The sequence below is a fragment of the Glossina fuscipes genome, unplaced genomic scaffold (genome assembly GCF_014805625.2).
Source record: "Glossina fuscipes isolate IAEA_lab_2018 unplaced genomic scaffold, Yale_Gfus_2 121, whole genome shotgun sequence".
NCBI lineage: Eukaryota > Metazoa > Arthropoda > Insecta > Diptera > Glossinidae > Glossina > Glossina fuscipes.
The window spans coordinates 6,942,910-6,970,677 of record NW_023998464.1 but is presented as its reverse complement, the minus strand read 5'-3'; the positions used below and the strand labels follow the sequence as shown (position 1 = coordinate 6,970,677).

The 27,768-nt window shown below is 34.1% G+C and overlaps 2 protein-coding genes across 7 annotated transcripts; one reads left to right on the top strand and one right to left on the bottom strand.

Moving 5' to 3' along the window:
- Positions 1 to 14,631, top strand: LOC119640572 (probable G-protein coupled receptor 158). 5 transcript variants are annotated; one of them, XM_038038703.1, is made up of 13 exons: positions 1 to 92; positions 1,577 to 2,599; positions 2,672 to 2,908; positions 2,976 to 3,154; positions 3,215 to 3,295; positions 3,355 to 3,703; positions 4,354 to 4,422; positions 4,486 to 4,887; positions 4,949 to 5,143; positions 8,998 to 9,122; positions 9,184 to 9,295; positions 9,659 to 9,679; positions 11,440 to 14,631. In XM_038038703.1, the coding sequence occupies exons 2-13, from the start codon at positions 1,652 to 1,654 to the stop codon at positions 11,623 to 11,625; spliced, it is 2,904 nt and encodes a 967-aa protein (XP_037894631.1). In that variant the 5' UTR covers positions 1 to 92; positions 1,577 to 1,651; the 3' UTR covers positions 11,626 to 14,631. The 5 variants fall into 5 exon arrangements, with proteins under 5 accessions (XP_037894631.1, XP_037894629.1, XP_037894632.1 ...); XM_038038701.1 differs by having other exon boundaries at positions 8,944 to 9,122; XM_038038704.1 differs by lacking the exon at positions 9,659 to 9,679.
- A 3,630-nt stretch (positions 14,632 to 18,261) lies between these two features.
- Positions 18,262 to 23,761, bottom strand: LOC119640546 (chorion transcription factor Cf2). 2 transcript variants are annotated; one of them, XM_038038632.1, is made up of 4 exons: positions 23,505 to 23,761; positions 22,027 to 23,140; positions 21,675 to 21,853; positions 18,262 to 20,369 (listed from the first exon to the last, which is right to left on the bottom strand). In XM_038038632.1, exons 2-4 carry the CDS (start codon positions 23,061 to 23,063, stop codon positions 20,194 to 20,196), a joined length of 1,392 nt encoding a protein of 463 aa, XP_037894560.1. In that variant the 5' UTR covers positions 23,064 to 23,140; positions 23,505 to 23,761; the 3' UTR covers positions 18,262 to 20,193. The 2 variants fall into 2 exon arrangements, with proteins under 2 accessions (XP_037894560.1, XP_037894561.1); XM_038038633.1 differs by having other exon boundaries at positions 21,759 to 21,853; positions 23,505 to 23,760.
- Positions 23,762 to 27,768: the final 4,007 nt, after the last annotated feature.

Genomic DNA, 27,768 nt, shown 5'->3' with positions numbered 1-27,768 from the left:
TGTGTGATGTATGCGCATAATTAAGCGTGTACATGCATATATGCATTTGCTTGTAAAACTTTACGGCCAGTTCCTTGGGTGTAGATTTACAGGTGAATAGTACATGTGCACTAGTGTAAGCAGATGGATGGTAAAGGTGCATTGAGTATTGTTAATCCTTCAAACAAGCAGGGAAATGTTGTGTCACCAGCGGTAACAGAAAAATGTAAAATTGTTAAACAATGTTTGTCAATAAAGGGATGTTTCTTTTCTAGATTAAGTATCCAACTATAATTTGCTGCTTGCCATATTTAGGGATAACAGATCACAGACATAGAATGCGATGAAGAGTGCGACAGCGTGTACGTTGGCTAGAGCAATTTGTTAAAGCAAATTTCGATCGTTTGTTTTTTGTTTGTTTTCTTATTTGGCTCCCTGCAGAGAATATTCGCGTAGTTCAGCATTGGCGTTCCTTAATAACGTAGATCATTCTACTTCCAAACAGCGGCACGTGCAAGTATGAATTGAATTTAGCATGCATTTGGCCTTGATTGTGTTTGTGGGTCTTTATGATAGTGGATGTTGGTATTGCACTTTTATATCAATCAATTAAAGTTTCCTGTGTACTCGACAAAAATTACGTACGTTCTTTATGGACAACGAGACAAATTTTAAATTGCAACCACTCCCACGACTTGCACTGAACCTTTGCTAACGGCTCTTGTTTGTTGTCTTACTCAGCTCAAGTTTCTGACTATTCGTTTCCATTGGTTCGTCAATTGTGCGTTTTGCATAATTTTAGAGTCGCGTAAAATGGTATTGAATAAGGGAATATTGAAACTTATGTGCATTTAGTTGATTCTCAAGGATAAATAATTGCAGTCCAATGAAGCAAAGAGAATCAAACTTGAAAGCGAATAATCCAAAATATTGTTATCTATACGGTCAAGTTGCTGCATGTAACGATCTAAATCTCGGTAAGCTTGTTCATATAACATTTGAAATTATTGCTTTTATTTACATGATGAACGCGAAAAGCTTCCGAATTATTGAAATAGGAAATATTTAAGATCCACGTCTATTGGTTCTTTTTTGTTTTACACGAACAGAATGATCGTTGATTTTCATTGTAAATACGTACACGCTAGTTTGAATTGAATTTCGGTGTTAAGATAATTGGTGTGAGTAGATGTATTTAGTTTTCTATATGTACCTCAATATTTGGCTCTATTACATATGTGTTTGTATCTTGTCTATATTTCCTTTGAAAATTCAGCTTTCTAGCTATGCAATAGACATTAGAACCATCTAACGCACATATCTAGCGTGAGTGAAAATAACATTTACTTCACATCGCACCTACAAATATTGTAAGCTGGTTATTGCATCAATTAGAAGAAAGCCTTTATACTAAAGCACCTTTACTATCTACTTAGTTTTTGCGGTACTCGTTTTAAAATCGAAAGTGTTTTTGTTTAACGTGTGATGAATAACCGCAATGAACGAAACCGTTGAAAATATTCGGATTAATCTAAATTGAAATGCTGAAGAATTTATAACAATAACTTTAAAAACATTTATTTATTTCTAATTGAAGGCATTTGAAGCCACTAAAATTATAAAAGCTTCGAAATTAATTTTAAAAACAATTTTGAAAGGGGTAAGCATTACTATGGAAGAGAGTGAAAAGACAAAAAAAATTGAATTAATGTTACTACGCGAGAGACGTTTTACAGTCCAAAAGGAAGAGAAACAATTATGTGCTAAACACTGGATAAAGAAACCACGAAAAATACCATCATATAAAAAATTTCAGCAAGAGAACCTAGAAAGTAAACATCACTTGCAACCTCCAGATGATCCATCAAAATTTGTTAACATTCGAAGCTACTGCAATAATATAATTGAAGACAAACACCTTTCGACAAAACGCTGTAGAGAACCTCAACCCTTGCAATTTTTAAGCGCATTTAAAAGTAATCTCGCATCATTAAACCCACATAATGAATTTAGTGAAACTGATTTTTTGCGTTGCTATACAATTGTGACGCGACGATGTACCTTAACGCGACTCTGTGCTGTGCTCCTTTTGATTTCAGCGCGTGGTCACTCTATGCAAATGGCACGGGACCGTTCAATAACTACCGTTACGCTAACTATGTTAGCTATACTAGCTACGGCTTCCACTCACGTTTTACCTGCTTCAACGTATGAGCCCGTTTTAAGTTATTCGCAGCGTAGATTCTACAATCAGTTCAGCAATACGGAGGCTATGGTTATAGACGATATTGATGTGCATAGCAATGAACAACAATTGTTGGCCTATTACAAGCAGGCACGGCAAGAGCAACAAGTGAAAAAACAAGAAAGCTTCCGTTATCGTCCACGAGATCAGGACAATTCTTTGTTTAGTGATCATATAGAAGTGAAAGGAAATCGCACAGTTAAGATAAACGCAACAAAGCGTTCAGCAGCCGCTAAGCCTGCAAATCCTTATGCAGCAGCAACAAATTTTACGAGTACTACAAGTACAAATACTACAGGTATTTCCATGACACCTCCGATAATTGCTGAAGAAAAATGTGAAGCCAAAACTTTGGATGAAATACCAGCTGAACCGGTAAATTAGAAAATTGACAAAAAAGTGCATTTTAGCCAAGCGAATAATAATAGCAATAACAAACCGTTTCAGTATTACGATTTTAGGGATATAGCCGAGGACGCTGCTCGTCAATTTACTGAATTTTTAGCGAATAAATTTCCGTCTGTTCCACCTGCTATAATAACTGATCAAATTCGCGACGAGGTAAGACGTCGAGCTAACGGCATTGCCAGCTATGCCTTAAGTGAAGACGACAATCTATTGGCGTTCGCTTTAGCAGCGCCAAGCATACACACGGTTGTGGTTAAATTTAGAGATAATGTTACGGTAATAGAAGGCACATATTACATTTGTGTCTGTATGTGATTTAAAATTTTTTTTTTATAATTTTAAGATACCACCGGAGCAGACACATAATCGTGGATTTTTAGGTTCCTATTGGCGGGAATTGGGACATGCGTGGAATAGCACTGACGATACTCAAGAATGGGGAGCACCGTTCAGGGATTGTAATCTCTTAGTAGGAAGATGGTTGTGGCCTTTTCGTTTATCATTTTCAGAGTCGAAAATCAAGTGAGTGAGAAAACACTTTTTTTGACAATGACTTTGAGAATAATATTCACTTTAATAAAGAATTGTTGCCGCGGCCTTTATAGCCGCTGATGAAGATGTCTGTAATGACGGTTTAGAGCTGATTTTCGGAAGAAGACATGGGTAAATATAAATTGAATTGTAAATTGGCCAAGGATCAACTAATTCAAATTATAATGCAGTTGTGATCGTAATACCACCTTTTGTTTATTAACCGAAAACAAGCCAGCCGCCACACGGGATGTTTACACCTGTATTTGTAAGGAATCTTATTATTTGCCAAATTCATCACTGCAAGGTTTTCGAGGGGATATCGTTGAAATGTCGGACGGTTTTGACAACTATTCTTGCGTACCCTGCCCAGGAGGATGCACCACGTGCGATTCGAACGGGGTTTGTTTATTTGGTGGACCTCAAGAAGCTGTTTCATTAGAAAGTTTATTGAAAGTATCAGTTGGATCTTTTCTGGGAGCTTGCATTCTCTGCTGCGTGGTCTTTAGTGTTATTGTGTTCAGACAAAGGAAGTCCAAGGTATTGTAGCCACGATATCAAATGGTACTCGTTAATGTTCACTATCAGTGAGACACGATGAAATATTTGATTTCATTTTTCTCATTTATTATTTTGAAAGCTTGTCTACAAAAACCGCTTTGGTGTCAAATAATGTCTGCTCTTAAATGGATTACGTTGATGTTGCTGTCTGCTTTTGCAGTTATCCGCAAAATTGATGTATTGTGCAGCACTAACCAAAATTCGCTGGCGTACATAAATTCTTATGTATATAGGATATCATACATAAAACTTCTGTTCTCTCTTTTTCTTTTAGCCTTACTGATTTCCCATTATTTCAAAGATTAAACGTACAATTACTCGTCGGCTATACTAAGTCTGAAAAAAATTCATGTGAAAGTACAAAGCTTGTTACACTTTATTAATAATTGAAAATTATAAAACATAGGAGTCTGTAATTGGAAGAAAGTGTTGAAATTGCAACCAAATGCTGTTCATCAGTTTATTTAAGGTCTTTTTTGAATTTGTTTCCTATAAGTTGTGCTCATGTCAAAACAAGTGAATGGTTGGCCATCCTTTTCATTGAGTTTAAGTAATGGATATGCAGAATATACTTCAAAATGAATAAAATCATCTTACTTGTTGCTTTATTTCCGTTTCTCTTTCTTTAGGCGATTGCTTCTGGCATGTGGACAGTTTTGGAAACTATATTAACAGGAATTGTATTACTTTACGCATCGGTTAGTTGGACTTTTTTATTAAATTTTGATACTTTAACTTTTTTCCGCATATGATTTCTCCAGGTTGCCGTCCATTTCTTTCCCGCTTCAACTGAGCGCTGTCTAGTTGAACCTTGGTTGCGTGAATTAGGATTCATAACATGCTACGGAGCTGTCATTTTAAAGTTGTATCGACATTTAGTTGATTTCCGTACAAGAAAAGCACATCGCTGGGTGTTACGTGACGTGGATTTACTAAAGTATTTAGGGACAATGGTATTTGCTGTCGTCTGTTATATGTCAGCTTTTACTGCCTCTTCGTTGGACTTAATCGAAGCAGCACAGCTAGAAAGTTTACGCGAGGTTCACACCAATACATGCCAACCGCTTAAATGGGAAGTTGTAACCCAAGTTAGCGAAATGCTTATTCTGTGCTTTGGTTTGCATTTAGCGTTTTCAAGCCGCAACGCCAACACGCACTTTAAAGTCGGTAAAATCTGTGATTGGAAACACGTCAAGGTATTTTTAATTTTTTTATAAATTTTAGGAACGACAATTTCTTGTGGCCACATTGGTAATTGAATTCCTAGTTTCTTCCACCTTCTACCTGCTCCGATTTTTTTATTTGCCTATTATGAGCCCGAGCGCTATATTTTTGGCTTTGTTTTTACGCTCCCAACTGACAAATACTGTTGCTTTGGCCTTAATATTTGTGCCCAAATTGTGGTATCAACACAAGCAAGTGAGTCAATTCCAACCCTTGATTTCTTTCTTTGCTTCTGAAATTTTTTGATAAGTAAGAAAATAAGATTTTAATTTAAAAAACTAAAATAAGTACAACCATTGGAGTTGGGCAAGACCGACCAGTAAATACCCTACACCACTTCGCTTAGTACAGTTCTCCACTTCTAAGAAGAACCCTTATATGGGATGGGGTCCAGAAAACGTGGATTTATATTGTCGAAGGTTGGTGCAACGAATTACAATCTAGAGGCCGTTTTTATGATAATATACTGAAAATGTTCTTTGTGAGAATTATTATGAGAACACTTATATAGACGCGGGCGCAAAAAATATACCTCTCTGAGTCAAAGTTGACACGCATTTATTTCGCTTGCCAAATTCTCTCCTCTTAAGTGTTTAAATGCGGGCACATCAGATGCAAATCAGTCACATCAATTGATTATGCCGAAATACCATTGCATGGCGACTTTTGTGGAGGTATTTTTAAAATGAAATTTTCTTATCTAAGGCTAAGGATGTCGACTAACAATTCAATGGCCGTGGGTTAAAATCTCGAGTACGGTGAAGATTTCAATAAAGCCGATGGCTTCAGATGCTAGTGCTTTAAGACTTTAGTCTTTGAACTTATTTCTCTGGCTAAATTACCTATAATAATAATAATAATATTAATAATAGAATTCTTTCATATTGATGTTATAAAATTCGTCAAAGTATGTCGAAAATTAAGACAGAAAGACAGAAAAAATATTGGAAATTTTGCCGTTTGACCAAGTAAGGACTCAGTTGTTATATTCAGTTGTCAGATTTCTCATATCAATTTTGAGTGCGGAAGTACTATAATCAGCGATGTCGATCACGAAATTTTGAAAGTTGCAATACATTTTATTTAACGACTTTTCAGAATAAGGCGTTATATGAAGAGCGATCGAAAAAGTGGTGAAGAGCATAAGCATTTTCAATAAACTTCGTTCTTGTGCAACGAATCCTCGGTGTAACAAATTTAATCAAAGTACATAATATACACATACATTATTTGAATGCAACGCGTGTACAGACCTCGAACGGACACAGGAATTTAGTTCGCTATAATAAAAGTTGGGTCTGTCTTAAGTCCTTCTGAGTGGTACATATATCTGTACAAACATAATGTACATTGTCTAACATGTGGCGTAGGGTATAATAAGCAAGAAAATTTTCGGTTATATTTTATTTTCATACTAAGAATTTGATGGTAATTTTAATTTCTGAATTAGGCCGTTTGCGAATCATGGTTATAAAGCTTATCATTTGTATTTAGTTTTGCTTATAAGTTATTTTTTATTAACCGTTTAGTAAGAGATTAAGTAATTTGATGTTCAAGACAACCAACAGCTATGAAGTTAATGCAAGTGATGTCTTCCATAAAACGAAAATTTATATGAATTCGATTGATATAATGTTTAACTTAAATGCTTTTGAAGTACAATTCTATAATTCTATGTATATATGCACAAACATAACATATTTATATATATTTGTATAAAGATATATATGTATTTATGCACATATACCTGTTACCGGAGGAAGAAAGTATACACATCTAACGCTCACAAAAATATAGAAGAGATCTCCTGAGATAAGTATTGAAAAAAAAATTTTTATAAGTCATGACCCACCACGAGGTCGTTTTACGTAAAGAAAAAAAATAGTTAAACAACGAAACAGAAAGTGAGAATTTGAGGGAATCGCTGTGGGCTGCATGTTCCAACATCAATTATTTACCCCTGTTTTATACAGAAAAAATTATGCAGCTCGGCTACTTGCGAGGTTTAATGTAATATAAACCAAATAAATTGTTATAAAATTAATTAAATAAATAATTGTTATATTAGCTTGGGAGGATATGCGTGCGAGTTTCGTGTCTAAATAAATTTTCTTCGCTTTTTACCAAGATAATATAGAACAATGAAGATACACGACTTTGTTATCCCACTTACAATGCCGGGAACATATATTTTGTCAGCACGAAATTGTCTGAAAAGTCTTCTCTATCCCATGTATGTCCGCTCAAGAGTCAGTTTTTTAAAGTAATTTTCAAATTTGCAAAAGTTGAAATAAAAAATTAATATGTAGCGTATAAATGCTTTTTCTTGCCTCTAGAAGCGAATGCTGGACGTGAACATGTCGAGACTATTTCAAAATAAGAAAACTTTGGAAACTTTATTAAAGATCGATATAAAAATTCATAAAAATATTTGTCAATGTAATGTAAAAGCTCTCTTGAAATATGATCCGAACAAACCAATGTCATGACTATGACTAGAAGAAAAAGAATAGATCCGATAAGGTGGTGGGTATTCAAGATTCGTCGCAAAGCGAATGCAGCTTTCTTTAGTTGTTTTATCTTCTTTCTCGATCTCTAGCACCTTTTCTCTTTTCCCTAAGTTTTCTTTTATTTTTCTTTTAAATCACTTCTTCCTAATGCTTCCAAGATTATATCAATAGAAGCATTTCTAGAAAAGTTGTATAAGCACCTGATTTTCTTTTGTTGTTGATTTGCTGAATTCTAAAAAAACAGAAGAAATTATGATATGGAATCTATTCCAAAAAATCTCTTTCGAATTTTAAAGCAAACTTTTTAAACAGATTTTTAAAACATTTTTTAAGAGCACTTTAATAAAAATCTCCTAAAATGATGCCTGGTAAAATTTACGAAAAAATTTTAAGGAAATATTTATAAAAAATTTTAATAGAAGGCATAGAGCATAAGTTTCATAAGAGAAATGTTGTATCGAAATTTTCATCGAAACTAAATTGGAACGAAAAACGTGGTTTGACATCCCTTATCGAACTTTATATACAAGAACACAATTATTTTACATCCCAATGTAGCTCGGTTTTAATGTAACCACTTCACGTCCATTAAAAATCGCCATAGAGCCAAATGGTGTATTTTCAAGTTGGTGACTTAACCATATATGATAGACTCGTTTACTAACGAAAACATTGTGCCAAAAGTGGGCGCTATTTTGATAAAACTCTCTATTTTCTTCGTCACGGTTTAGGCTGTATGTGTTGAACTTACATAATAAATGATCCACCTGTTGGATCAACGCAATCTTATATGTACTCGGGATCAATTCTTCGCAAAAGCTATGTTTTAATTTAGTCGCAAAAATGCGTACCCTTCCCAAAACTATCTGTAAACAATAACTTCAAGACACTTTCAATAATCTCGTCTCCTTTCATTCCCTACGCATCCCCGTTTCATTAGACCGTTAACAACGGAGAATTATATACATCTCAATATTTCCGCTTGTTTGATAGTTCGCCTATCGTAACGGAATAAATATCGTAGACTGCTCCCGCGATTTAAATTTTACGTTTTGATGGAAAATTTGAAAAATTTATAAATTAAAGTATTTTCGAAAGGTGGTCTTCGAAAAAGCCAAATATCGGAAGAACCTAGACAGAATAGACACCTCTAAACGAGCGTAGCAAATTGTGAAGTGCTTATGAATACATACATTAGACGACTGAAAATTAGCCGACCTTCACTCTTTTCTCTCACAATTTTCCTTCTTGCACCTGCACTTTACTCTTTTAATTCTTCGCTAAGCAGCTTAATCCAGCACTCCGTTTTGTTTGAGTTCGTCTGCATACATATGTATCTATGCATTTATGTGTATATATGTACGCGGCTGCGTAGTGTTTTTTGTTTGCATTATTTATGATTTGCAACATTTGTTTTAATCTGAGTTGAGCTTTCATATCTGTGGGTGGTTTTGGCGGTGTTGGTTGCATCTTCATAGCTTGCAGGTTCGTTCCCTTGCCCATGATCTATCAATACGTTTACCTGTGGATGCTTTTAAGGGTTCTCATGAAACTGGGCAACGGCTTGGAGCTGGCTATGCGGGTCTTTGTGTAGGTGACCCCGATATTGGCGAACTTACAATTTCGGAAATGAGTCCGGAGGATATACGTGCTGAACTTAAAAGGTTTTTATAAAACAAAATTTTTTTTTTATCTAAAAAATATTGACACAATGTATTTTTGCAGGCTTTATACTCAATTAGAAATATTGAAGAACAAAACTTTACGCCAAGATAATCCGCACATAAGCAAAAGACGTGGAGGACGTAAAGCTGGTCACAGGCGGTTCTCATTACAGGTGCGTGCAATATGCCTAGATAAGAGTTAAGGTTATCCGATATTACAAATTTTATGGACAGACGATCCTTTTTGTATATAATTAAAAAACTGAAAGCTTGATCATAAGGGCTGATGATGGTCGATGATCCCAAATTGATATTGCACTAACAGCAGCTTACATGCGTATGTACTATGTACATATGTATGTAACTCGTAGGCACATATGTATGTGTCATGTGACATTGACATTGCATTGCCTTAAATTAGTGTACATCTCATGTTTTGTTTTTTCTTTTTTTTTCATGATTACATATGTATATATAACAAAAAACATAATTGTTTGTATACATACAAATGTATGCGCTGTGTTACACATATGTAGAAGAAGGGCAGCAAGGATAAGGTAAGGATAGTAACAAAGAAGAAAATTCATACATATACGTACATCGCAGAATTAAGGCATTCAATCTTAAGATACCCAAACAAAAAAGAAATTATAGTCCGCTTCGAGAGAAGTTTTTCATGCAGGCAACAAATTTTCATTAAAGAAAACACTAGAACGTTTTAGTCGAGCGACGATCCCATTTAATTTTCCGCGCTTAGCGCACTACAAACCGTAGTAGCCAGATTCGGTACACTTAACGTTTTTCTCAAAGAGTTTGCTATTCCTAACCTATTTACGTCGTAAAACAGCAAAAATCAGACCTTGTTATAATATGAGAACTTGGTTTTTGCACGAGCCCTTGTTACAAAGTAAACGTTCTTACTGTATGAAAATCATTTTTTGGGATAACGCTATGGAAGCCTTTCAAAAATTAATCGCATTTCTTTCAAATTTTCTACTTTTCTTGCATATATATGTATATTGGTCTCAAAACTAGTAGTAGTAGAAAAGGTTGAACATAAAGATACAGGGACAGATTCTAGACGGACAGATAAAGGGAGAAACAGAAAAGCTTCAATCGATTCAGGATCATTTGCATTATTAAAAAGTGGGCTCCTCTTAAGTCCTTCTGCGTTTTGCATAAGACCGAATAAACTTAATAACACATGTAATATCCTGCATTACAAGTGCAGTAGAATATACAAATTTCGAATGCACGTAAGGCATTTTTACACAATTTGGTAGTATCTCATAGGCAAGAGCATTGGATAGACTCATCCGCTTTTCCAATTTGGACAGAGGATTTTAATAAGGAAATATAAGATTATTGGGAATAGAAACCGAAACCCATTACAAAATTTACTTGATCTAACGAAGATGGAAAAAAAAATTTGAATTCACGACGACCGCAAAGATGAGATATAAATAAACCCAATATTGATCAGTCGGCTGATTCGACATTTTTACGAAATGTTTGGATAGTAAAAGAACTTGAGCCTCGAATTTAGCCATTTTTATTATGGAAGCATAAGTAAAATGCGCAATGCCTGCGCTCACACTTCCCCTGCAGCAAGTATTAAGACACATGGGCTCAAGGTTTTTGTCAATTCCCAAAATTCGAAATTCTTTGGCGGCTGGAACCTTTTTATATTGAATGCCTTAATTATTCGTTTAGTACACTTGAATGTATATATGTCTGTCTCTCTTGTGAACACAATTCTCTTCTCTCTATGTTATGTAGATATCTCAGCAAAACTACAATAATAAGTGCATTACAAGACACCTAACACTTCACAAAATATTCGAATTAGGATTTTATTAAATTCTACAAATACCTATCTATATATGAAACAAGAATATAAATACAAAAAAAAATTCTTCACCTTTCATCACTTAAACCTTTGCTTTTATCACTTGCACGGACTTTCCACTTTCTAGACATAAATAGCCAGCCTTTCTTCAAACAACATTTTAAGAGTGCTGTGTATGCATGCTTTAAACTCTTTAGTGAATATCTGTGCTATTAAATGTGAATCTTTTTCACTATAATGCACTTAAAAAAAAAGCTATTGGATAATCTAAAAAGTTTCGAGCTATTCGTGAGATCAATAATTCCAAATTTATTTCATTCAAGTAATCTGCGTTCACATGGAATTCAACTTCTCTTACTATTATAAGCTCGATGTTTTTTCGATTAACTAATACTTTATGTTTAGGTATTTCGTTTCTTCATAAAAGTTACTCATCCATTACGTATAAAACTCCTATTATTTTATTAGGCCCTGAGTGCTAAACATCGAAGCAATAAACACCATCAAGATATTGAAATTACCGAAGCTGAACCATCTCGCACTCCCGAAGATTCGGTTTGCAGTAACGAAGGCCCTGCGGAGACTTATGCCGATCTTTCTGGCGTCTCCAAAACGGCTGGTTCTCAGGCTGTTGCAGCTGTGCAGAGCAAGTGAATATATTTGCTGCACAGCCGAAAATTACTTTTAAGATTAAATATGCAAAAGTGTTGAGAAAAAAAACTACTATTAAGGGAACGACTATGTTCGCCACGCAAATATAAGATAAGAGTTGGAAAACGAAGCAAAAAAGAAAAGCCCTTTTCGCCTTTTAGGGCGCATCTTGAAACACACTACTTGAGAAGGGTAAATGATAATAATTTTTTTTTTTCTTTAATTTGGATAAATCGGTTGTAGCGTTCGTATAACATAAGTTTTCTTGAGACAAGTGACTTCAAATTTACATTATTCTTTAAAGATGTGTACTTTTCTTTCACTATTTTAGACGATTTTTTGGGTCGCTGCTCCTTTATTGTTTTGTTATAACTTTTGCAATATCTGCGCGTTGTAAGAAAATGTATTTATAAATATATATATATATAATGTTAAAAAAGATTGGATAAAAAATCTCGTGAAATGCGACGGGCAAGTTTAATACTTTTGCTTGCCTGCGTTTTGATTACAACAAGTTCCATCAGCTTAGATTAAACAGTGGTTTAAGGCACAGTGGTGGCAAATTCCTTACCTGAATATACTTCAATAGTGAGAACATTACCAAGATCATGTAAACACACATAATTTGTCAATAAAACTATTGATTGTTTAAGCGATGGGCTTGAGGAAAAAGAAAGTATAGCACTGCAGAGGCAAATAAGAACTACAACGTCCTTGAGAATCAAGTCAAAATCAGTTTCAATTTTAGTGCTAAACTTTGAAGTGCAAATTTAGAAAGTGCCACAACATTGTGTTAAAGATTTTTATTTTCAGCCAGTTAAACAGCAAGCGAATGAAGTGCTTATAAATATTGCATATATAAGTCGGCTTGTCCTTCAAAATTCAATTTCAGCTGTCAATTACGTTGTAATGCTCGACCAAGGTCCGTCTGAAAAGCAAAACCTCTCCGCGAATACTTTGCACCTTGCGTTATGTTTCTGATATTTACAAATTAAACAGCAAAGTTATTATAATCCTGTCCTTGAGTAGTGGATGCAAAACGATAAAAAAAATAGAGAAAGACAATTGATTTACTTTATATTATGCAGGATTAAATGCATTTCATATTGTTTACAGTTGATATAGCGAAAGAGATGAAGAAAAAACATTAACAACAAAAAATACAATAAAAAATAAAACAAAATTATTATGTACATAAAAAAAATATATTGTGTAGCTAGAAAGCATAGAAAAAGGAAGGGAACGGACTTTATTAAGGCATTTCAGTTAGGAAATACCCACCTTTACAACGTACGCAGCAAGAGATTTAAGCACATTAAGTTGAGTCAGAACTTACGTATTCGAAAACAGTTTCCATTCTAAATCAAGTGATTATAATTTTTTTAGTTTCTTCTAAGACACTATATTATTTATAGACTGTGTAGCAGGTTTATGCGGCAGGGCGTAATCTGTCTTTAAATGATTATAATAACAACAAGTTGTGTAATATTTGAGCTTATTAGAAATGCGTTAACGACTAAAGATTATATCAAATACAAAAAGTTTTTTCCATCCTCTTACTCCTTATTAGATTATATTATTCCATATTTAATCGTAGCAAAATTACGGTGGAATCGCTCATTAATAATAAATCGACGTTCTTTGCCATTTTTTGATATCCTTTTAAATGTTCACAAAAAAGATATATTCCTCTTCAGTTTTTTATTATCAATGTTTTAGCTATTGAAAATTTAATTTAATTTATGGAAATGTATTGATAAACAGTTTTTACGTGTCTTAAGTTATCTATAAATAAAAATTTGTGTAGATTTTTGTAAATTTGCTACGGTGTTGGACATATTTATAAAGATCGAGTCTACCCTTATGGATAATGTGTGTTACATTACTATCAGAAATCCAATGTCGTAGAAGAAACAAATGAAAAAGAAAAGCGAAAATCTATATTCGCTTTCGGACGAATCTTGGATACTCACCACCTAGTTTTAAAGTAAACGACTTTTTTTATTCATATTATAGGGCGTGTCGTCTTATTCTACCTTCTAAGCACAAGCATATTTTCAGTTAACTTTCATCACATCACTGAATGTTGGTTGGCAGTGGCGCCAAATTCTGCGTTTTGTCTGAGCCCTCGACAATTCCAACGAGCACAAATTGGGTTTTGCATATAAACAATTTTACGCCATGATCAGGATCGAATATTTATGACGAAATTCTTTAAACGTTAGTAGACTTTAAAAATTGAAAGGTTAAAATAAACTAGAACCGATGTCGTAAAAGAAAGACTCACATTGCTGCGACTCCCTCCTTTATATTATTTTTAAAATCATTTACACAAGCCACGACTATTTGAAACCTCGTCTCAATTCGTTGCGCAGGGCGAGAATTATTTTATTCAAGCGTTTGTCGTGGCTTACCAAGTGGAACCAAATATTACGCTCCAATAATTTTTTAAAGCCTACTTTCTTATTAATTGCATTTTTCAGCATTATTTCCATTTGCACTCAGCTTTTTAGCTTTCTCTCTTTCTCTAAATTCTTCTCTTTACGACCGAATCCAAAATTTTCGTCTTCTTTCTTCTTGTAAATTTGTAGCATTATTTAGTAAAGAATTTTTTATAGAGCATTTCTTATGCACAAACATAATATTCTAAACTCTTACGACTGTGTTCATCTTCAGGAAAAATCTAGTTTATTTAAAAAAAAACTAAAAATATTGCCGCTTCGAACTTACAATGAACTATTTGTTATAAAATTATAGAGAATTCCAAACCAAAAACGGTTCCAAAAATCCTGTTATAATCCTTTGCGTTCATAAATTAAATTTTTAGCCGAAATCACTTTACAGATGATGAGTATCAAATATTCGGACCACATTTTCTTATTTTTTAAACAAATACTGAAAAGCAAGTTTTTTTTTTAACAACACTTCACATGATGGATACGCGTACGTCCGTGCTTATGTAGTCAAAAAAAAAAATAGTGGAAAATATATATGAAAGTTGCTTTCTTCTCCTTAAAAAACACGGATTATCATTTAAGGCAAATGTAATCGAAAATCTCCACGTCAAATGTCACATGTATTGTATATGTATGTATTATAGACAAGCTTTCCAATAAGTGAAAAATAAATAAATGAAATACATGAAACATTAATTTAATTGCATTCAATCAATTTGATCAATTTAATCGATTTCGTGCGCTATTCATTTTAAGGTCTTCTGACATTTTAACATGTTTCAGAATACATATATGCTAAGCAAATGACATCAAGTAGCAAAGTCATATTCGCCTTGAAGCGAATCGACCGGCCACAGGCATTTTACCTAGAACAGCAAATCAACAATTTTTTAAGGACTTAACTCAAACTGTAGTAAACATTGTGAGATCTTTTCGAGAAATTGTTTTGGAAATAAGTAGAAAAATTATATTCGGATGTCGGTGAGTTGTTCATATTCACCACATTTATTTAAAAGAAACCCCAACAAATTAAAATTGTGATAGCATATAGCAATCGCTTTATCCATTTTTCTACAAGTGTTGCCCAGGAAAGAAAACTTCCTTTATTGTATACATTGCAGTTTATGAGCCATGAGCACAAGATCAAATTATTTTTCCTTTCAAAATAGACGTGTCCTCAACGTATACTCTGCGGCAGGTCCCCATTCAATCTTCCAACATTTACACCCAATTTGAAATGGGATGCCTACAAAAGCATTTGCAGATGCGCAACCGGACAGACCTAGATCGATTCAGAATCTGATACTGAGAGGTATACTTCATAGTGTTTCTCACACTTCCGCCTGGGTGTTGTAAACGATTCGACAGAATAACTATATCCACATATTTTGGCGGTAAAAATGTCACGAAGATTTGGCATTCTTTTTTTCGAACGAAGATCAATCATAGATTCGATTAATTATTTTTTTTACAAAAGCCTATGGTGCTCATTAGCAAATCTTATTTTAAAGCTGTAGCTAATTTTGAAGACAAGTAAATTAAATCAGAAGGAGAGGGAAAGACAGAGAAATGGTAAGGTAAAGAAATATGTTTCAGTTCTGAGTTTCAAGTTCCAATTTAGAACGAAAAACCCCTATTGAAAACGATTCGAAATGGACCGATTTTCCGACCACTCTCCATGTAACGCCTTGTTTTGAAAAGTCGTTGTATGAGAAAATAATACAATTTGGAAAAATTTCGAAGAAAAATCGCTGAATAATAGTATTACGGCATCATGTGTGAAAAATTTCATCGGATGAGACAATTTTCGGAACTGCCGGTCACTCAGCTGTTTCTTCGAAAACTAAATATTTATATGACAAGATAGCCTAATTTTGAATGATTCTTTGTGAAAATTGGTTCATAGTAATAATTTGGGATAAAAATTAACCTTACTGAATATAAACCACTTAGGTCTATTTCCGGATCCCATCTCATGTAGAGATTCTAGCGATATGTAAGCCCTTGTTTAATGGGAATGTCCAATTTCAAAATGTGTTCTTAATAGTAACTTAACATAAAAATTTCGATGCTTAATACATTATTAGGAAAATGATCCATATTATTAATGTAGAACAAAAATTAAATGTAAATAATCATCATCATGTCATAGAAGTTTACTTTTTGAACCCCAACATACCAAGGAAGCCTGAATTGGATACATTGTTTGTCTTACAGGAATGTATGATAAGCTTTTGGAAATATTCAAAGATTTTGAATGTTCTCTGTGAGCATACGCCATCAGAACTTAATGGAAAAGTATCACCCAATTACTCGGCCCCATGTAATAGTCAACATAATAATTTAATGCCCTTAAATCCTGCTATTGACACACGCGAGCCAACTTCATTGTTAAATCCGGGGGAACGATGTACAAACGAATGGATGCTGCTGCTTTTTCCATATCGTTATCCTGAAATATTAGTGTTAGCCTTGAAAATATCCCACCTAATACCCTCGTATCGTTTGCCCCATACGCTCTCGCTTTCAAATACGGACTACTGTCACCAGCTTTGTCATCCCAATGCGCGGAATTTCTGTTTCCTATGAGAACATTGCATTCTGTCGATTTGTCCCTCGATAACCTAGGTGCCATACAATTGGGAAACTCAACCCCATCCATGGGATTGAGATTTATTAACTCCTGGCGCACACGCTTTGCTCCTTGCTGGTTTGGATATTGCATGTGGTTTTGATGGCCTATTGGTTCCACCTTACGATCAATTCACCTTTGAGGACGCATGCGATCAAGACATGCTGCCTTTATAAAACTACAAAGTTTAATTGGTAATTTTTTTTTTTATATAATAAAATCTTTGACAATCAAATTAAGTTTGATAAGTTTGGACAATGTCAGTTGGTACTTGGAGCAGTCTCTTATATGTGGGCTTTTAAAAAATGGGTGCATAAAAATAATGGTTAATTTTTGATGCATTATCAGAAAAATGAATGAATGAATTAGATGTGGTGGTGAAGAATATCTAATGACGGGACTTGCCCGGCTACGATCATCTTTGTTTCTAGTAATTTGTGAATTATACTATGGAAGCTGAAGTAAAAGGTATCAATTACAAAAAGGTTTTATTTTTATTACTCTTTGTAGTGCTATGGGTTGAGAATAAAACTATTATATCCTTTTGTTTTCAGAGATAATGTCGTTTTATTTAATAAATTTTCTTTTCTTGCTACTGTAAGCTATTAGCTGTTGTTGTTCTTATTGTTGTTATTGTTGTAATTCGTTTTCTTTTTTAAATAATTAAATTTAATTCACTATGGTATCGCGTATATTAGGTGTTCGTGCATGTGTAAGTAATTTTACAATTCGAAATAATTTTATAATTTTCTACAAAAAGTTATTAATTTTATTGTTGCTCTCCTGAATTATTTTTTAATATTTATATATGTGTGTATATAAACTTTATGCAATTTGTTTTTTATGTGAATGTAGCAGAGTAAAATATAGAGTAAAATATTGGAACGAATAGCGTAGTTAAAAATTGTAAGAAAGTGGGATTCTTGGTGTTTTTGTGTTCTTAACCATTTTTCGTTACTAAACAAAGCTAAGGGTGTCGATTATTGATTTTATCTACAAAAACTTACGAAGTGCTGGAATTAACACGAATTAAAGAAACTTTCTAACCGGATGGATGAACGCTCTACCTTTCGGGTCTTTGTTTAACAGCATTGCTGCTATATTACTTATATGTGCATATATATATGTATATATATACCATATATATACTTTTTTGGTTTTTAATTTTATTTTTAAAGTACGATTCTTTTTACATATACCATACATGCACATACATGTACGTACGTGTTCTGTTAATATTTATATTAATATATAGTGTTTGTTATAAAAATATTTATTTTAAAAAGTTACTTCCTTAAAATTTATTGTTTTCGTTAAAATAAAAATTTTGTTTGTGCATTTGAGTTATTAAAGGAAGATCAATTGAAAAAAGAACTAACATCTCATCAGCTAAATTAAAAAATATAAATCGGTTAGCACACTAGAAAATCGATTTCGCAATTAATTGACGACATTTGCTAAGCCCGTGTACAAGTCAAAAACTTTATATAACTTTATTACGCTCAACACTGAAACTGTATTAAATTTGTGAACTGTCAGAAAAACATTGAAATATTTATTATATTTCCGATGCTAGATATTTATTTATTTAATCACAACTGTATGCCATTTTCAATTATATTTATAACCTCAAAATTTTATCTAGGAAAGCAAACTAAGTACTAATATTTCACTTCTTGTTTGCGTCAAACTCCAAACACCACGAAAATCGTCTCAACCATCCATCCATCAATCGGCCAACCATCAAGTACCAAATATATATAATATTCTTATATAAATAAGAAGCAACGCTATGAAATGGCTTTTAGCTTCTACAATTATCTTGAAAGCGACTATCTTCTTGCAATCAAATATCGCATAGAAATTGGCGGGCATCAAACCGAACGAAACATTTAAGATAGGAAAAAGTATTAGAAAGCTTCATGTGCCTACTTGCACACATTTAATATCTCCAAAACATAATAATTTTTCGAAATTTTTTCCGAAGAGAAAAAGAAACTGTATTTGTAAGTTTACTCATTGGAAGTTCATGACTGTACAAGGAAAGTTTAAATTTGAATAGAGTTACGAAATATTCTATAAAGGCCCGATTATCAACAGTTTGAAAAGGTTCAGAGAAATGGCCAAATTATAAAAAGCCAACGTCACATTGGTTATGGATTTCTAAAAAATTGCAGTAAAAAAATGTACATTATTTGGATTCCAACGCATTGTGTGCCATTTCTCTCTTAATGAAGTTTTATACATTTCTAATTGCTTAAGCGGTTTACGGTATGTTTGTGCAAAAAAAGAGCATTTTTGTGGTAATCACATAAAATGCAAGAACAGTTTTGTGATTCGCCTCAAACTAAAGCCATGAAGATAGTCTAAAAATAATATTCGAGTTTATAAGGGGGTTGCTATTAATTTGCTTGCTTTAAGAAAATTAGTTAATCAAAAAAAGCTTTTTTCTTCTATTTTTTTTTAAAGGCTGTAGCGATTTTTTGTGCTATGTTTGTTTTAATTAGTTTTTAAAGTTTTACTTTTATCTAAAAATTTGTCTTGAGCTTTTCAGTGTTTTTTACAAAATGTCAACATCATGCTTTTTGGGTTTAGTATAGTTACAATTGTATACAATATAAAAATAACAAGTTTTCTACAAACAACAACAAAATATAAATTAGAAATTAAAAGATTATTTCCAAACATGTTAGTTTCAGTGCTTTACCATAATGAAGGATAAAATAAATCAAAAGATCAACTTAAACTTAAACAGAGATATGAAGGCGTAGGTGTAGAGATAAACGTTGTAAAAACCAACCGAGATCCTGCTCTGTTGAGATGTTGAATATACATGTTAAAAAATAAAAAGAAGTCCCTCAGTGAAATTATTCTCTATTAACAATTTTTTCACGATTTTTGTTTAATTTAATAACAATTGAAGCAAGACGACAAATAACTTTTAATAATAATCTTAATTATAGGCTTTGATTTCAACATATTTTGAAACGAAAAACATAAACAATAAATAAAATGAATAAATCGTTAACACACACTATTTTTCGTAAAAGAAATTAAAGAAAAATAGAATCACAGAAGATGTACAGAATAAAGTCCTATTAAGATTGAAAAGTTTTTCTTCAGGCCATATCCATATGGTTCTCGCTTATGAATACTTTTCATTTGTAATGACTGTATTCGACACGGAATATATATATATATATATATATATATATAGATTTCTCGGGCAACCTTAAAGTACTGGGTTCCACCATTGTATACATGTGAGTGTGTGCTCGTATGTGTAAAGAGTAAGAGTATATCAATCTCATTTAAACTTATTTCTTTAAGTGTATCGAAAATGTTAGAAAACTCCCATTATATTGCTCATCTGCTCATTTCATGGTGATGTTGCTATTGTTGCTGTATTTGTTGTAACGCTACTGCAGCGGTAGTATTGGTAGTGATTTGGCGGCCTCTTCTGGTACTACCATTCGGCCTTTCCTAAAGCGGATGCAATTTTGTGGTATGTACTGTGAGAGCACTACGCTGCGTGAAACGTTTTTCACAATATGGACAGGTGTAGGGCTTCTCACCGGTATGTGTGCGTATATGTTTAGTTAGATAATCTTTAACACTGAAGGCTTTTTCACAATATGTGCACTGAAAAGGCTTTTCACCTGTAAATATAATTTAAAAAATATACATTTTTTAATTTCGGAAATCAAAGTTCAACGTTTGTAAATAAAGATTTGGATGGTTAGACAATTCGTCTCACGTTTTTAATTCTGTATTTACGCAGTTTCGATTGAACAGAGAAGTAGTGTAAATTTCAGTTTTATACGATTTCATCCAACTTCGCTAAGCTCACAAAATTGATGTACATCTTAGAAAAATGTTTATTTACGTAACGTGGTACCGGAAAAATGTTTTGCCGCTAGTAGGCGAAAAAGTTGCTGTATACCGTTGCTATGAACATTTCGAGAGTTTAATTTCAATAGATTTTCAATACTTTTTGCATTTTGAAGTTTCAAAGATTTACATCGTTTCATAAACTGTAATAATTTGGGACGCAGAAATAGTCAATGTTTTGAGCGAACGAATATATCAACGGTAGTTTACGAAACCATGTGGCGGACGTTTTCAATTTTAACATGCTTTTTGTTTTATCCGGCTTGTAACTAGGTATGTCCATCAAAATAACGACTTGACGAGTGTAGGCATCGTTCAAAAGAAAATAGCTTACGCAAAAGTGAAATTGCAGAAACAAAGTAAGTCGCTCTTTTCTACCAGTTGCTGCACATGACGATCGAATCACAACTTTAACCAGTTCTAACTACTCTGAGATGGACGCAAAAGTTGAGCATAAGACTAACAAGTGATTGCACCCTGTTAGTCTTATGTTTCTTTCTGTTTCGACAATTTCTTGTCAAAAATGTTCCCGATTTTTCTTACGGATTCCAAAGCCCCTTTTTTTGTTGGCTTTTTCTTGAACGAATTTACCGTGTAAAAATAGAATTAGTTTCACTTTTATCCAAATCTTTGATTTTTCTTTTTTACATTGAAATGCAATAATAGAATTTTGATATTGATGTGGTGATCGTGAAAATTTATATGCAAAGTAAACATTTAATTTAAATAAAATCATAACGATCTGAATGATCTGTACACATACACAATGTAAAAAAAAAGTCAAGTGTGTCTGTTTAAATGGACGTGAATATGAAGTTGTACAAGCAATAAGATTGTTTAAGATATGTTTCCAAGATGAACTCGATATATTCCATATTATTTGGCTAGAATGTTAACCCACTAATGAGCTTTCGAATTTTGCTTTTCTTTTTGTTTTGAAAAATCCGGGTGACTGACTGATTGATTGATTGTGGTTGAGAGCTGATTTTGGCTTTGATTGATTGATAATTGATTGAAGAGCTGAATTTTTTGTGGTGGTGGTGGTTTTCATTTGAAAAATTATATTCTCTCACCCGTGTGAGTCGTTAAATGTTTATTCAAGTAGTCCTTGACTGTGAACGCCCTGCCACAATAGCCACATCTAAAAGGTTTCTCACCTGTGTGTATGCGCGTGTGCTGCTTTAGCGTGTTCGATTGTGTAAAAGACTTGCCGCAATATGAACATATGTAGGGGCGTTCTTTGGGTGTAATTCTATTAAAAATCAGAAGAAAAAAAACGGAATGTAACATGAATATTTTAATGAAGCTACATCGTTTTAGCGATTTGTTATGGTCTCTTTTTACACAGCCATCTGATTTGAATCATTTATGGCATGCATAACAAAATGCTAAAATAAATCATAGCAACATAATAAATTTGATTACTCTGCTTCTCCAGTGTGCACTTTGCGATGCATTGCCAATGTGCTAGGCGTTTTAAAAGTTTTCGGACAATCGGGACACTTGTGACGCACCTTGCTCGCGGTACTAAGCGTGGTGCTATTGATAGCTGTAGCAGCAGTAGCCTGAGTTGTACTAACTACCACACTGGTAGTAACAGATGGTGTCTGTTGGATGGTATATACGGGCACTGATGTGGGCGAGGCATCGTTGCCATCGCCATTGATCGGTTCTTGTTTAATTATCACATGCGGATGCATCACAGAGTTGCTATTCACATTTTTGTTCAGTTTGACTGTTAATGGTGGTACTTTTAATTCCACATCATTCAGTCGATTGTCTCTAGTTTGTTGTTGCTGTTGCGGAGCTTGAGGTTGTGATAGTGGCACTTGTTGTTGTTGTTGTTGATATTGACGTTGTGTCAAATCATGTGAGGATAATTTCATACCCTGAGATGTCATCGCGGGTATATTATCGGATGCTTGATTTTCGTATGCGGGTTGACTGGCTGATAAATTTGCAGCAGTGCACACTGAGCCACAATGGACACATTTAAACTCACTGGTTTCTTGTAGCGCGGTGGCCGATATACCAAAGAAATTGCATGCCGGACAACGAGTCAGAAAAGCAGGTGCTTGATGTATTAAACGATGGTGTTCGTCTAATTCTTGCTCCGTAGAGAATTTATCATCACAGCTATGGCAGGGGTAATCAATTTTAATGGGGTCAGAAGGGTTTGCACTCACGTGATGTGGTGCCAGCAAAATACTGCCGCCACCCACGCCTGTTACGACGCTTAGACCACCATGGCAAAGATGCATGTGTTCGGTTGCTTGCTGGGGACCTTCAAATTGTTGGCCGCACATTGGACAAAAGTGAGCTGTTGCCACGATAGCTGGATCCATGCTTAAGTTCGGTAAAAAAGACGTCTTTAAAGCATCCATTGTAGCTGGTGATTGAGTTCGAGTGTGCTCGGGGCGTGGCAGACGCAGTTCCTGAGCATTTGAAGGAGATTTTAGCATGTCTTTAAGCCGTAAATGGCAATATGCAATCACAAGCGTGTGATGGGAGTTAGTTGGCGTTAGATCGGGCTTTTACCCTTAGCAGAGCGCAAAATATACAAATAGATCAACGAAAACAGCATCAATAAATGATTAACTTTTTATATCAAAAATTTTACAAATGTGTACGTATGCGAAAATCGCAATTATTGTATGCTTTAGTTGTATTCATATGCACCAATCTCTCTTAAGAATCATGAGGCGAGACAGTAGCAATTAAGAAAGAAAAAGGGCAAGTGTTTTCCCCACCACCGCAATTATCACTTCAGACAGAGAATTCAACATTCATACAGTTCGATTGATACAGCACATACACTCTCGCACGCATTCACTTTCACACAAACCGTTTTTAATTCATCCAATTTCGGGTATGAATTTCTACAACAGAATAATTTTCCATACCTATAGCCAGATGGAAAATGTTGCTAACCAGCAACTTACCAACTGTGCTTTGATATTTACATTTAGTAAAAAACCATTTACTGTATGCCTTTTGGCGCTAGCTTCGCTGTTTTTATTACTTCTCTCTACTTTAATTTCACTTTTTAACAAAAAATGCAAATATATTCGGCAATATTCTATTCTACAATCTAAATTTTCCCAGCAATTGCGTTACCAGATTCAAAATATTTTTGAACAATCTCCGAGAATGTAAATTTAGCGTTTTAAATTATTTCGTGTAAATTGCTAATGTAACACCAACGATTGTTAATATAACAGAAAGTAGCGTGTATTTTGCTAGGTTTTTTAACGACTTTTAAAGTATTATTTCTATGACGAATCCTGTTACAACCTTACTCGAAGTACGTCGTTATCTCGGTGCTACACTTTCATAAAATTTATTTAAATTTTTCTTTTTCAACTTTTCTTCTTCTTCTTCTTCTTCTATTCAACAAATCAGCAACGGAAAATACGCTGAGATGTGTAGAAAGATCCCAATGTGAACATACAGTTCTTTGTTTGGACCTTAGTAAAGAAGGGTTCGATTTGATATATAATATTATCATTTATTCATTTAAGTGTTTATTTGATTGAAGTTTTTTTAATTTTGCGTAAATTTTTATCAAGAAGCGAAAAAAAATCTAATCTCCTTCTGCCTGTACGCGTTCATCTTTAAAAATGTCAGCCAATTACTCCCCTTGAACCTAAGATTATTATGTAGCAACCACCCAAGATGGAGAAACTTCTTAATGAAATCTTCAACACTTTGCTATTAGTGAGGAAGACCATCTTAAAAATCCATCCGTCATAATGTGCGCTTTCACATCCAGCTACGCAAAGCTATAACAATCTGAGTCTAGGATAACTTTAAAGCCGTCAAGTAATAACATATTACCTCCTTTTTGCAATATAGTAGCTAAAGTTCCAGAGGTAAAGACTACTCTCTAGATTTTTTTTAAACTCTGAGGTAACCGATTTTGTTATTCTTTCTTCTTATCTAATGATAGCGTGTCAGATTTGAAAGTGTCAAACCATGTATATGTACCTATAAATGCCCTGGCGGTTAGTTTTATCCTACTAATGACAATACGTTGTTGCGCCAGCATTAGTACGCAGCGTAATACGAGAAGAACCGCCTCTGAGGTCGTATTCTGGGTGGACTATAATGATAAAAATGTGGCAATCGCATTGCATGGCTTTTGAACCATTTAACGATAACCATTTTTTAAGATACGACAGTGGAATGTGATGGCAATGTTTTATTGGAACATAACAAATGCAGGAGGATATCATCATCTTTATGCCGCATTACTTACATTTAAAAACATTATTTAATACTATGACAATGGCTACAATCAATTGCGAACGACTTTTTGTAAAGATGGCGTTGCCGAACTTATTAAAAAAGGAAACGTGTTTAAGTAGGATCCAAAATGTACATTCTCAACTTCAGTCTCAAATAACAGGGCCAAGGCTCTGTTCAATTGTATAAACTCCAGCACCTTTAATTGTCTGAACGAGTCCTTACCCATCTTTCTTCACTCTAACGATGGTACTACTTTTCGGCGATTTCATATCTTGCAAAATGTTGTTCGGTCACTTATCCAACTTAAATTTGGAGCACGACATACTTTCAACCCCAAACGCTTTTTATTGCGAAATCAACGCTGATCAAAGCCACAGTGGATTGCTTCGCTTTTCGCGATCTTCAGCAGCCTGCAGACCTGCAGGCAAAAATTCCTAAGGTACGCAAACAGTCAACTTTGACAATCTCAAAGAGATACAAAAAGATTGGAAGTCGGGAGTAAGAAAAGCGAAAAGAAAGCATCGAGATCGTTTTGGAAATTAAATTATTAAATACGCCGTTTGTTGCTGGCTACGATGGTGTTAAATACGACATGCTAATAATTCTCTCCGTTTCGTTTTTGTCTGGGAGGTATAGCGAATTCGAATCAAGAAAAGATGAATTTGTTTACAAATCAATGGAAGTTATAGCGAATTCAAATCAAAAACAGATGGAAAATTTTTTCCTTCGAGATTTTTACATTTACATATTCCATATTAGATTAGACTTCAATCTCAACAAGACTGTCTGCGTTTTGGGATGCCATAAATCAACGTTGGACAAACAGCATTATTTCAAATAGGTTGCACCGGTTCCTAAGTTTGACAAAAATCTTGACCCATATCTCTACACTTTGTGTTTATGGAAGTTATGCATTTCATGAGGAAGGAAAGATTTATGAGTTATTTGAGCACTCGAAATCGAATTCCTGTTCGCTCCTTCATCGGGCAAAAGCATAAATCGTATGCATAGCCGAAGTCGCTTTCGCAATATCGAACGATTAGGACGACGGACATATGGTTGTAATGCTCTTTTTAGAGATCCAGAAAACCTATAATTGTATTGGTTTAGAGAAACTAGAAAAATTCAAAGAGTTTTTGAAATATCCTTGCACTTGAGAACTTCGATCTTGGATCTTGGAATTTCATCTTAACTCGTATGCTACTTATGAGGTCTGATTCGGTTCAGGTGCAAGCGGGTTTGCCTCAAACTGCCTGAGCCCCTCGTTTTCAATGTATATACAGCTAATTTAATCGACTTCAAAATAACAGAGCCCACATATTTCAATGCGATGGTGACTTTTTGTTAGTCTAGGCGAAGAGCTCGTTTTATGAAGCAGTTAATAATCTTGTTTGCAAAGCCAATTTCTTTTATGATGCTTGTGCTGATTTAAACATGTTCTTCAATCCCAACCACACAAATGCGATCTATTTTGCAAAAGGGTTCAAGAAAATTGTCAATATTTTCATCAATGGTACACTTGCCAAGTAATAAACTTAGTTTAAATTCGTTAGCAGGATTATTTATGCAAGTCTAACCTTCCAAAGACATTACTTGGAAAATTTTAAATACTCTCAGTGTGGATCAAATATCATCAAACTCATGACTAATCTTCCCGGAAGAAACCAAAAATCCGTACAAATCCGTAGTCCGATCGAAAATCGATTCTGCGAGCTGTATGTCACTAGGAAATAAGATCTTACCTAAACAATGATTTCACAATCCCTGGGACTGATGGTTCTGTTGGTCTTGCATATTCCAGGTTCTCGCACCTTGGAAAACTGGTAGGCAAATTCAAAGTTTTGGAGTAGCTGCCTTCAACTTTTATTCTTGAATTTCTTGATATCAGACAAGCCATTTTTTGGTCAAGTCGAACTGCATTAAAAAAATCGCAATATTTTCTGACACCAAATCGGTCTTGGTCTTACTCTCATTCATGAACGTCACCTGTTCTGGATAACGGACTATTGTGGTTTTATCTTAAATGGCTAATATGCATGCACGAGAAGCATTTTGATGTTATAACCATAACACTCAAATGCGCTCCTGAAAAAGCTTTTCGATTGATTTGGATTAATTTCATATACGATTGGAAGGACAGATGTCATGAAATAGCACAGGCAAAAAGTGACCGCCTCTTTTATAAGGGTCATTCCTTCATGACATCCATATATCTAACTCATATATTGAGTTTGGAATTTATACTATAGGACCAGAAAAGTATACTATACGACCAGAAAGTATACTATACGACCAGAAAAGTATACTATACGACCAGAAAGAAAGAATTCGTGTAAAACAAGTGTATTGGCAAACCGTGTTATTTACAAATATATACACAAATATCTAAACAAATATTTATTCATTTAGTTTATTCATTTTAATCGAAATATTCGATTGGAAATTAAATATAATCAACGGTAATCGAATTAATTAAAAGAAACAGCTGTTCTTAACATGCTTGCGCTACATTTTCTTTTAGGTTTGTTGTTACAAAATAATTAAGTTTCAAATGATATAAGGGTCCCAAGTCTTGCGTGTAGTTTTTACAGTCATACTGCCGCACACTGATCCAAATCATCCACTATTGCATGTTCGTCTTGTTCAATCTAAAGTGGGTAAACGAGTAGTGGTGAACGGTTATGATTGTTCATGACATATGAGCCTCTGTCGAATGCCATCTTCACGACATGCGAAATTAAATACTCACCGGACTCGTGATTAATCCGCATATTTATTTAAAAATGACCCGAGCAATACCATCTCATATTTGCAAGGAGTACGGCACGTCAGAATCACCTCGGCATCTCATTTTTGGGTGCAGAAAATCTGATATCATTAGATAGCCTTTCAATATTTTCAGCACATATAACAACCTTT